We start from the raw sequence: 12,606 nt of genomic DNA, 5'->3' as shown, positions 1-12,606 counted from the left end.
CCCCCCCCCCTTTTGATGGGCCAGCTTATAGTAGACACAAACCACAAGGTTTCCTTTGTTGGCTTGTGTAGTGTTACAGTGGGGATACTGTAACACACATATATCAAACCAGGAGTCCCATGGAAAAGAAATATATATGGACAGATTCTTGGTAGCTGTTTCAGAGATTTTTATTTCTCCAGCCGCATGGCCGGGATCTGCCCAGGAACTGCTCAATCACGGGACCAAGGGTCCTTCTGCCCGCGCAGGGAACACAAAACAACCGATGGGAACGAGGCTGAGCAGGGGCAGGGAAACCCCATCTCTGTCCCCTCAGGGCCCCTCTCCCAGGGCTACATGGCAGGGGGGGAGACCCCAACAGTGGTTCACTAAATGCATCCTGGCGCATGTCAGTTTCAGTTGAAAATCCCAGGATCAACATAAGGATATGCAAGAAACTCCCCCAGTTTATTGCCTTCTGAATCGTAATGGAGCATCCGAAAACAAACATCACAGAAGAAACAAGGATCCTGTGGGGCCAGACTGTCTCTGTTGGTTACCCACCTGCAGGTTACAAAACACAAGTGTTTTTTCACAAGTGCAACACACTTGTGACAAATATCTCAACATTTTACTCAGGATTGGGGATGGCAGCAACAAACATCAGTAATAATTTCATGTAGACTAAGTACTACCTATATTGCGTATCTCTCATCCCAAGCATACAGCTCATTTCCAGACTTCACACCCATTCTGTGTCAATCCCAGCAGCTACAGCAGCACTTCCTGAGAAACTCCTCAAACCTGTGTAGCTGGTACTGTGCATAAAAACCCCCCAGGAATCTTCTGTCCACCCTGAGACCATCGAAGTCATAAAAGATAAATCTTCTCTCCCTTAATGCAAGAAACTGTGGTATGGAGCAGACATGTACTGACCCAAGCTCCTCTGAGTAATCAAAACCATTTAGGAGTCTAAAAGCAGGACCTGAACGAGGCAGACAAGACGAGGACTGCAGCACACTCCAGCAAGCACTGAAGTTAACATGAACACAAATTAATACATACAAGAAGGGCCTGCCATGTCACTGAGTAATTAACGCATGATAGCACTCAAGAGGCCACAGCAGCTAAAGGCCTCTGGTGATTACAGATGCTATCTGCACAGATTAGAACAAAAAGGATAGCCAGCCAAAGCAGCTCTGCTGTCCATAGTTTAGCATGTCCCCACTTCAGCTTAGTGCTTAATCCTGGTTTTAATTTAATGCATTTACATCACCTCTGGTAATACCCTTCCCATCCCATTTTTCCCCCATATTGACCCTTTGGCACCACCTCCCCTTATGGCCAAATGCCTCACAGATCACAGGCCCTTGTGAAAGCATCCTCAGGGCTCTGCTAGGAACACTAGGATGGACTACCATCTCAAGGGGAATTGGCTCTTCGCATGATTCCAGGGAAGCCTTAAGGCCAAACAAGGAAGACAACAAAGACACAGCTGCTGTGTCAAACAGAGGCTGAGAGCATAAGCTGTCCTGGGGGAAAAAAAGGCAACCAGTGTTTCTGCAAATAAATCATTCAGATCTATAAAATCAGGGAGCCTAGCCTAGTCTTTAGAGAAATTTCTCCTGTTTATTGAAAGTCTGTCTCATATCTAAATTAACATCACTAAAGTGTATAAACAGCACTAAATTCATATTCTGCTCTCTTAACTGCAGAAAATCACAAAGAGTTCTTTCAAGAACAGCTGCAGAGCACACAGTTTTCAGGTAGAGGTTAGGAGTTTAGGTGGGGAAAGTTACATGCCTTTTAAAAAAGAGTTGGACAGATCTATACCTGCATAGATGCTAGATTAAACAAAAGCTCTGTATGATTTCTGGTAAATGAATTTGAAACACATGTCTTGCAAAGGGGAAAAATGCAGCATTTCCCCCCAAAAGTAGGATTTCAAAAGTAATTGATAAGAGAGCCAAGCTGTAGGTATGCAAAAGAACATGAGCCAAATAACTGATCTTACTCATTTTAGTTCTTTTGAATCTCCTGAATCAACTCCAAATGAACACTATCTGCAGGAAGCCTTTTCCTGGTTAGTGAAAGGTCAGCTGCTTGAAGAGCAAATATTATTATTATTATTATTATTATTATTATGAAACACATACAGAGCTTTGATTTTTTACTATTTTTTTTAAGTTAGTAGCAGCACCTAGAAAGACTTAATTAAGATGACAATAGGGTCAAGAACATAGCATACCTGGCTGTATACATTTTGCACACGAAGCATTTTCTGGTACATAGCCAATGTTTCTTGATTAGCAAGGGATATAGATTCCTGTCCAGACAGTCATCATGATGAATAAGCCTTGAGGGAAATAAATAAATTCATACAATAAAGACTTTGCCATATTGAAATTTATCTGAACATAAGCATAGACATTGAAGACAAGAGACAATTGAAATTCCCATGTAAACTATGACTAGATTTCTGCTTAACATTTCTTAACACAGGTGAAGATCTGGAGATAGACTGCTAGTTGAACCATCTGTGGATTCGATGGTCACAAGTAAATTCAGTTTGTGCAGTAACTCAGAAGTCTTCAGACCATCTCCTTTCAGTGGTCTTTTTAAAGCTTTAATCTCCTATGCAGACAAACTAGCTATTGCCAGGTAAATCTTTAGAGGCTCATAAACCTGAGATCATCTACGTGCAACATCTATGCTTTTCTTTGGGTTGTGCTCCTTTTGGAAAGCACCATGTATTATCATGCATTGGTACATCAGGCTCTAGGAACAAAAAATGACCTGCCACCCACTACAGACAAACAGAGGAGTGCTCTCTCTAGTTATACACTAAGTAAAGTGTACACAATAGTTCTACTGTGGATGTGGTTGCCACCTCACAGTCACTATCACCTTCTCCTTCTCTTCCTGGCCTATCCACCTCTGCCCACTATTTCCACTCCTCTATTCTCTTTTCAGTTCCTGCCCCTCAGCTTCAAGTTCAAACTAATAGCCCAGATGAGCCCAGCCACAGCCTACAACATTCCACTCCCTGGTGCTCCAGAACCAGTATGTATATCTGCCACACATCTCTACATAGAAAGATCTTGACACTGTGGTTGCCGTTCCTGTTAACAGTCATACCACACTAATTAGAAAGCAGTCTTTGCATGCAAATTAAAAAGAAAAAAGCAAGGAAGATTACTCCTCTTCTTTCAGAGATACTCCCATGTATATGGAAGAAAAACCCTGCAGAAGGCAGTAGAATAATCTTAAAGCAAATAAGTTAGTCTAACAAACATTCAGCATTTAACGGCTGAAGTTCTCCAGAGAAGGCTTACTTTCATTTGCCTAAGGACTCCCAAAGAATAGTAACTTACCTTATATCTGTGATTATAATGATGTGTTCACAGTTCCCTTGGTGGCAGTAAAGGTATGGAAAGCCAAGTTTGAGGGATAAATCATTAAATACATAGTCCTCCATCTTAACAGACTGAAGATTTTCATAGCCTCTGTCATGAGATTCTGACCACTCTATAATTGTTCTGAAAACAGAAAAGGCTATCAGCATAGCAAAGCTATGAACTGTGAATGCACAGAAAAAGATGCCTTGGGGGACATGCAAAACTCTTCACTGAGACACAGTTAAATGATGGAAATCAAAACAGTTCACAACATTTTGTAATAATTTAAGGTGATTTCACAGCACTACCACAACCCCATAAAACTGTGCACTGCTTTAGTGGAACATCTGCCTTTCAGTCCTTACCAGGCAGCTTCCCTGAGGAGTTTTAGTCAGTGTATGCTCCTGATGGCACCCATCCAGGTCAGACTGTTCACAGCACAACACTTCTCAAGTAGTCCAGTAATTCAAGTTACTAGCAGGTCATTTTGCCCACTTGGTCAGTAACTTTGTTTTAAAGTACTGAAAAGCTTTTTTTATTTTGTTTTTGTCAAGGAGAAACACAAAGCTGACAAGTGCAGTTACAACCAAAATTTAGCACTGGAAGGGCACTGGTCACTGTCAATTTCTTTTTGGCTTTTCAGCACACTCCTACACACAAGGCATCTAATTCTACAAGCTGTGTATGCTATGACAAGCCCTTCTATGAAGATCATTGTTGTTCAGAGACAGAAAGACAAGAAGTAAAATATTAATTTCCCTGAAGTCACATACAAATCTGGCAGAACAACAGGGTCCAAACTCAGCTCTTCCATACTAGCCATTTTAAACATTTTGATCTCCCAAATCTCACTAGTGTATCAGCAAGACCATACTTCCTTAAAATCTCAGATTTCTTTTCTGAGCAGTCACACAGACACTATGTTGACTTTACAATGAAGGCATTCAGCATATTTTCAAGACTGAGCGGGACAACCACAGCTGAGTTTGTTGTCTTTCTGACCCACCTTCTACCTCACAGGCAAGTCTTCGAATTGCCATCACAAGTAGGGAGGGCACGTAAAAAGCCAGTACAAAATGGCACCTGTCACCTTACATAGAAATCCCATCTCAACAGAGCAAAACAGGATTTGCAGGTTAAAAAATGTATTCATACTCTTTTCAAAAGTGAAGCAAATAGAAGGAATAACTAGAGCAAGTAAAGTTAAACTTCTCCGTAAAAATCAATTAAACATGGAAAAACAGTAGAAAAAGTCCATTCCAGCTTCATACTCTAGACATTCCAGTATCTGAAACACCACAAGTCATAAACAAAATGAAACAAATTTTATGTTCCTTACTGTTTTCCTTAGTTACCATCTACAAATACTGTACCTGCTCAGATCTCTGCACTCTGGGTATCTTTTATCATTATAGAAGATGCCTTCAAAATAGAAGAAGGCAGATTTGTAGAGATCCTGAGAGACAGAAAGAGAAGTCTCCATTAGTGTTATGAGAGATTAAACACCTTAAACAAGAACATGTCAAAAATCCAAGCATTTTAAGTATGTAAATTATATTAAGAGATGTCATTCTACAGGTATCTAAGGAAAGTTCTGCTCTGATTGTAGATGCTGGTGTGACAGCTAGGCTCATATGGTTGCCAGCTATGCAGCTACTCTGCTGATACTGCTCTCAAGCCATTACAGGTTACTTGAGTGCTCTTCTCTTATTTTTGTCCCCATCGTAGCAGTTATGGACTTCTACAAAAACACAGAACAAGAACATAAGCATCGCTGCCCAAATTCAGTAATTGCAAGGCACTGACTTTAAAAAAGAATAATATTTTAAAAATTTAGCAAGATGCAGTGCGTTGACTTTGGGTGGCTACCAGATACCTATCCAGCTGCTCTCTCACTTCTCTTTCTTAACAGGACTGGGGAAACAAAAGACAGGCAAACTCATGGGTTGAGATAAAGGCAGCTTAATGAGAAAAATGCAAAGGCAGCATGCAGAAGCAAAGCAAAAAAAAAGGAGATTTATTCCCTTTTTCCCATCAGCAGGTGATGCTCAGGCATTGGAATAAGCTGCTCAGTGAAGCGGTGAAATCACCATCCCTGGGAATGTTGAAAAGGTGTGTGAATGTGGCACTTGAAGATACGGTTTAGAGAACATGGTGGCAGCAGGTTAATGGTTAGCTCAGCTTCTGGAGTTGGTTTGGCATCTGGTGACTCTTGCACTGCTGGTACAACTGCCATAAACTGTTAATTATCTTTGATAGAGGAGAATGTTACATATGGACTGTCTACATGTGACAAACTTTGTAATTAAGGGAGCATTTTGAAGGATGATAGATTTTCTTGTGAGACCCTAGAAGTGAGGTAACTGGACCTTCCAGAACTGCAACTATCTTGTTTATACAGATGTGACCAGGAAGTGCTCTCATGTGATAGTTGTGTGTGAGTGTGCACGTGTGTGTGTGCAAGGGACAAGACTTCAATAATTCTCTGTCATTTCAGTGAAAAGTACTTTGTGTTCTGATCAAGTGCACAAAGATTGGCTGGAATGGAGTTAACTTAACCTCACAGCAGCCCTTCTGGTGCACGCTCTGCATTTTTGGCAAGGGGGAGTGGATGATACACCAGTGTTTTGGCTACTGCTGAGCAGTGGTTGCACAGTTTCAAGGCTGTCACTTCAAGTCTCCCCAAGACCAGCGGGCTGGGGCTGGATGAGAGGCTGAGAGGGAATGTAGCTGGACAGCTGACCCAAACTGATCCAAAGTCACATGATGCTGCACTCAGCAATAAGAGCTGGAGGAAAAAAGGAAGGGATGGTTCACCGGGAAAGCATTTGTCTTCCAAAGCAGCCACTATGGATGCTGAGGCCCTGCTTCCCAGGAAGTGGTTGGAATAGAATCATAAAATCGTTCATGTTGTAAAAGACCTCTAAGATCATCAAGTCCAACCATTAACCCAGCACTGCCGTGTTCACCACTACGTTGTGCCCCAAATGCCACATCCACACATTTTTGAACACCTTCATGGATGGTGATTCCATTACTTTCCTGGGTAGCCTCCCATGTCTGACCACCCCTGCAGTGAATAAATGTTTCGTAGTATCCATCCCATCTAAACCTTCTTTGGTGCAACTTGAGGCTGTGTCCTCTCATCCTATCTCTTGTTACCCAGGAGAACTGATGCCCTACCTGGCTACACCCTCCTCACCCTCCTTTCAGATAGTTGCAGAGAGTGATCATGTCTCCCTTGAGCCTCCTTTTCTCCCTCAGCCACTCTTCAAGGATTTGATAAAGATTTTCCCTATTTATTCTAAATGGGAAAACCATGGACAATCAGGTACCCTCCATCACCAGACCAGTCTGGGGATGCTCATTTGTGTGCAGAGGTCTCTTTGAGCTATTAACTCTAGGCTGTCAAAACACAGGAAAAGCAGACACCAGGACCAAAGACACGGCTTCTCAGATGAGCTGCACAAAGACACAGTGGTAGGAATGTGTTTTACATTCAGACTCTTCAATTAATTTCTGTCTGTTACCATTACCTTCTCCGCTGCTGACACAAAACAGGAAGGAGTGGCTGATACACCAGATGATCCTGTTGCCAGACAGAGGGATCTTAACAGCCCAGAGAAATGGGCCAACAAGAACTTGGTGAGGTTGAGCAAGCAGAAGTGGTCTTTCCCTTGGGGATAAAGAAGCTGATGCTCCACTGTGTGCTGGGGGCCACTCAGCTGGAAAGCAGCTAGGCAAAAAGGATCCTGACGGATCCCAAACTGAACATAAGCCAACATGTTCTTGCAGGAAAGACAGCAGATGCAGCAGATGGGATGCTGTGCTGCATTAGATGAAATATTGCCAGCAGGTCAAGGGAGGTGATCCTTCAGTTCTCCTCAGAACTAGTGAGGCCATAACTTAAGTCCTCTCTTCAGTTCTTGGCTACTCAGTGTAAGAGAGACACGGACATACTAGAGAAAGAGTCCCACAAGGGCCATGAAGATGAAGGGGCTGCAGCATCTTTCCTAAAAGGAGTGGGTGAGAAAGTGATAACCCTGAAGAGAAAGCTCAGGTAGGGGAATCTTATTAACATACACAATACCTCTAGCAAGGGTGCAAAGAGGATGGAGCCAGGCTCATTTTAGTGGTGCCAAGTGACAGGATCAGAGTCAATAGGCACAAACTGAAACACCTGCAGTTCCTCCTGAACCTCAAGAAACACTTCTTTACTCTGAACGTGACTGAACACTGACACAGGTTGTCCAGGGAGGTTGTGCAACCTCCATCCTTGGAGATATGCAAAAAAAGTCAGGGCATGGTCATGGACAACCAGCTGTAGGTGGCCTTGCATGAGTGGAGGGGGTAGACCAGATGACCTCCACAAGTCCCTTTCAACCTCAACCATTCAATCATATGACATATATTATATGTCATACAATATATGATCAATTTCAGTATTTTCAACTAGATGACTTGTTTTGCTCATATCCAGAGAGAACCTGGCAACTTTGGGAGAGAAGAATAATCTTCATCCCTACTTTTGATCAGCACCCAGTTGCAAACAACAAAGCATAGTGGGATGGTTCTACATTTAGTTAGCTATTACCTCTGATGTTTGAGAATATAGCTCAAAATAAAATCAGTCCACAGTGATATATCTATGCAAAACTTGCTGCTAGTGTTTCTATTTTCTAGCAGTAGCAATGATGATGTTTTTTGTGACATTGCACAAAACAGATCACCTTGGTAATGCCGTTACGAAGTATTTACCTGCAGTGCAACCAACAGGCAGAACTAGTGCAGCTGAATTTAGGGCTGAAGAAAAAAACAACAAAACAAAATTCTACCTCCCTCTCTATGTTTGCAAGGCTCCTAGACATGTAGAAGGTTCCACATAGAAAGTTTTACCTTGCTGATATGCTCTGGTGCTTGATCTGGCTGACTGCTGAACTCACCACCTATCTGGAGGTCACTGACGCAGGAAATCGAGTCTCTCAGCTCAGTGAGCTTCTGGCTGCCCAGTACAAGGACCGTTTGGTAGGGTTTGTGATCTTTATGCTACAAAGAACACAGCATACAAACTTCAGATAAATTATAACTTGTCAACCTTAGCACTGCACTTCATTTGACAGTTTAAGGTCATTACTGGTAGCATCTGGCACATCACTTCTCTGAAAGCATCTTGCCATAGCCTCTCCTAAGACTGACATTTATTAGTTTTATTCAGAAACTCAAAAGTTACATTCTCCATCGGAAAGTGCAAGAAAGACAGAAAGTCAGAGCTCACTTATCCCAAATCCAGAAAGAGTATTTTCGTTTTCATGTATTTAGTTTCAGATTTTGAGCTTTCTGTAAAATAAATTAACTACTGAGTAGTTACTGTAAAAGTTTTGTTATGTAAACTGCTAACAGAATGAAAGCCAGATTCTGAAAAAGCTTTAAGAAATTGCCAGAGTTTAAGGGTTTACCACATGTCTTCAGTGGACTCACTGATTTAAAGTGCTTGGGAGAGCAAGATATTACCTGAATAGGAAAGAATCACAATACAAGCCAGAGAATTTCATACTAACCTTCTGAAATATAACAGGATAAAAGATGTTCAGAGTTAAAAGAAGTTCTCCCTCCTCAATTAGATCTGCTGGATTGTCTGGCCTCTTTCCAGTTGCATGTGACTCCTGGAAAAATATATACACATACACATATATATATTATATTGGCAACTACACATATATATAAATATATATATATGATAGACCCTGGGTAACAGTCCAAGAAATGCTGAAAAATGCTAACTCATTTTTGACTATGTAGCCTTCTGAATTGAAAACAGCTTACTTCCTCCAAGGTGGAAAAGTGAGAAACTGCTCTAGCAGTTCAAGCATGTTCCTTCATTTCTAAGCTTTGTTGCAAGATAGCTGGCTATTGAGAGGCCCTGCATAAAGGAATTAGAGGCTGCTGTCATTCTGCCCTCATGGAAACCAGCAGCTACCAACTTTCACCATTTAGTGCTTTGAAATAGTCTTTGAATGCTTTCATATGTAAAGGGGGATTGCAACACTCAACTTGGGAAACACTGACCTAGAAAACATACACAGAATGAAGCATATGAAAATTACAGTTAGTGCAACACTCCCTCTTATTGGGGAAGCTAGACATAGCTGGAGGCCACAATTTCTCCAAAATCCAAACCCAAAACCCAGCACTGCCCTTGCCACAGTACTGTGTTTTAGAAGAGAAGTAAATGCATCCCTGCATTGCCATCCTGCTTCGTGTTTAAGACATAGCCCAGCTGTGAGAATGAGGGAGGGCACTTTTCTGTGGCAGTTTCCTCCTTTTCCGACAAATCAAGAGAGAATACTTCCTGCACAAACACTTCCCACCAGCACAGAGTATTCTTCAGATTTAGTAACAGGAACTTGTACTCCTGTGAGACGTCACAGATACTTGTGCTCTCTGCCTTGCATCTGCCCTCTTCATGTGATACATCCCAAACTCATGTTTCTTACTGCTCTCCTCCTGTACAGAGGCACTGTGGCCCCAACAACAGAATCACAGCTCTGACACAGCTCACTTAAAGAATGCAGTAAATGACCATGTGCCCATTCTTCAGTAATAGTAGTAAGACACCACTCATTGAAACCCTTTATGAAGGTTTCTGTTGCTAATATTTTCTCAGATATTCCCCAGGCTAAGAGCCCAGCAGAGTAGTTGCATCATGTTGTTTACATATTGTGCCTGGGTCTGTGAACAGCTGAAACATGATAACTCATGACAAACCAGGAAGCTTCAAGGGGAAAAAATGTCTAATAGTCACATGAGGTTCTTTCCTCACTACACTTCTGTCCCTAATTTTTGAAGCAGTTCATGGCTTGTTCAAGCCATAGACTCCAGCACTTCAGTGTCCCTGGAAGAGTTCAAAGAATGTGTGTATGTGGTGCTCAGGGATACAGTTTAGAGGTGGATTTGGCAGTGTTAAGGTAATGGTTGGGCTCAATGATCCTAAAGGTCTTTTAACCTTAATGATTCTATGAACATTTATGAAATGAGGTTTTGCTGTTTAGGACTTTAATGGCTGTGAAGAAATAATTTTTAAAAAAGGTACTAAACATAGTTTAAAATTTCCAATAAGGCTTTTTAGGGGCTGATGACTACACTTTTGGTTCCTGGCAGTTCAGAATGGCTGAAAAACTTGGGTTACAAAGCTCAGAATTAGGAATTTACTGCCACTGTGCCACTACTGTCTTCTTCTTTCAGCCCTACAGAAACTAGCTCACATTCATTCACACACTGAAGCTTAGTTTCCAACACTGGACTCCAGGAGCAAAAACATTACACTTTTTGTCTAGCTCTAAGTTCACAGCACTTAGAAAAAGCAGTCATACAGTCGTAATGAGCTGGAGTTCCTCCTTAACTTCCTCCAGTATTAATAGACAATTAAGAGCAGACTTCCTGTCCTATCTTTCTATAAAATGTCTTTATCCTTAATCATTACCTGCAAACTTGAATCTGCAAACATTTACAGTGTACATTTCATAGTGGTGAATAAAAGAGCAGCCAGAAGTACGATTTTGGCTGTCTTGAGATCCTATGAGATGACAGGCAACTTACCATCTCATAGGTAAGAGTTTCTTGTCTGCAAGCCCGATCCACAATAATTGTTTCTTCTCTCCTCTCTAAGTTCTTCTTTCTAATTCTGAGGGGCAGGAACACAAGACAAAATTTTATTTAACAATTTCCATGTAGAATTTCAAGAATTTAATATTTTTAAATGACACAAGCTACTATAGAGCAGCTTTCAAAGAGCAGGATTCCTGCTTTAGTGGGACAGACTAACTTAAAATACTCATCTCCTGACTCTCCTAAAACCTGATAGTACACAGGCCAGCTTGTGGATTTCAGCTCGTGGGTTTTTTCCCCCTTATGTACAAATAACAGGTTGTTTGTGAGCAGTTTTACACTCACAAGAAAACACAGCAAAATGTTGTTTGAAGAGGCTGTCCTAGGACAGAACACTTTGCAACCTTTGAGGAAGCTGTTTCAACAATTCCTTCTACTTTAAAAAAATTGAATACACATTCAAGCAAAACACAAGGGAAGAAACAACCCACAAATATTCTTTCTCAGCCCCATAGCATAGACACTTTAAAAAAACCCCAAAACAAACCTTCATTATCATTTGTAGAAGAAAGAGTACTGTAAGTAGAATACGTACTAAAATATATGTATTTAACCACTGCATGAACACCAAATCCTTAACATCCAGGACAAGTTTACTGATCCTCCTAAGGATTTTCAGTAACAATCAGGCTTAACACTGATCACAGTCTAAACACATTTCTTTATACTAGTGTTATGTAAAGTACAACAAAGGTCTGAACTGGACAAGCATGAGTTCCAAGTTTGCTAAGTGATAGAAACCTAACATATATTGATTAACCTCTGAAATGAACCAGTAGTATCAACAAATTCTATGAACAAAACAAAATTCAACAAAACAGAGTAGGTTCAGATAAAGAAGTTATCTGGATACAGCATCAGTACTTAGGCTGTTACAGCGTGACTGTGAGTTACTAAAGGTATGAGACACAGGTTTTTTTGGAGGAACCTCACACAAATGATTATCAGAAGGTCCCTGCACACTCCAAACTTAGGCACTACTTCAGAAGCAACTACGTCCAGAAATCCTTTTCCAATAAGAAAGATGGCATAGTCTGCATATATCAATAAAATATTCCTAAGCAACATTCAAGCAGAAGACTCAACCAATGACCCCATAATAAGCTGGTGTTTCTGCCTTTACGGTATTTTTTATGGTGCTCCAGAAAGTACACCACTGCCTGTAAAGGAAACAAGCAGCCAGCTGTACTTCTGTGCTGATTTTCCACCCCACCCCAAATAAGGGTACCGTGAGAACACTGTAACAGCATACCGAAGAGTGAGCAGACTGCTATCTTCAGGAATAACATCTGGGTCCTCTTCTTTTTTAGAAGACATTAACATATCAATGCTAGAACAATAAAAAAAATCAGATAGAATCACAGAATCATAAAACAGTTTGAGTTGGAAGGGACCTTAAAAGATCATCTAGTTCCACTCCCCCCAGCACCATTGGCAGGGACACCTTTCACTGGACCAGGTTGCTCAGGGGCCCATCCCACCTGGCCTTGAACACTTCCAGGGATGGAGCACCCACAACTTCTCTGGGCAACATTCTTCCAGTGCCTCACCATTCTACACAGTA

At 41.4% G+C, this 12,606-nt stretch overlaps 1 protein-coding gene across 1 annotated transcript; it reads right to left on the bottom strand.

Annotated features, from left to right (window-relative positions):
- Positions 1-285: 285 nt before the first annotated feature.
- Positions 286-12,397, bottom strand: SNAPC3 (small nuclear RNA activating complex polypeptide 3). Its single transcript, XM_008632566.2, has 8 exons — positions 12,295-12,397; positions 10,974-11,058; positions 8,936-9,040; positions 8,274-8,423; positions 4,751-4,833; positions 3,354-3,518; positions 2,228-2,335; positions 286-543 (listed from the first exon to the last, which is right to left on the bottom strand). The coding sequence occupies exons 1-8, from the start codon at positions 12,363-12,365 to the stop codon at positions 396-398; spliced, it is 915 nt and encodes a 304-aa protein (XP_008630788.1). The 5' UTR covers positions 12,366-12,397; the 3' UTR covers positions 286-395.
- Positions 12,398-12,606: the final 209 nt, after the last annotated feature.

This window comes from Corvus brachyrhynchos, unplaced genomic scaffold (genome assembly GCF_000691975.1).
Source record: "Corvus brachyrhynchos isolate BGI_N302 unplaced genomic scaffold, ASM69197v1 scaffold194, whole genome shotgun sequence".
In the NCBI taxonomy this organism is placed as follows: Eukaryota; Metazoa; Chordata; class Aves; order Passeriformes; family Corvidae; genus Corvus; species Corvus brachyrhynchos.
The sequence above is the reverse complement of the archived record's forward strand: the minus strand, read 5'-3'. Positions and strand labels throughout refer to the sequence as shown.

Excerpts from the sequence above, each read along its gene's own strand:
- SNAPC3 (XM_008632566.2), bottom strand. The coding sequence starts at position 12,365 with ATGTTAATGTCTTCTAAAAAAGAAGAGGACCCAGATGTTATTCCTGAA. Across the intron at positions 4,834-8,273 it reads CACCAGAGCATATCAGCAAG|GATCTCTACAAATCTGCCTT; the intron begins GTAAAACTTTCT and ends TCTGTCTCTCAG. Across the intron at positions 544-2,227 it reads TGCAAAATGTATACAGCCAG|GTGGGTAACCAACAGAGACA; the intron begins GTATGCTATGTT and ends TGTAACCTGCAG.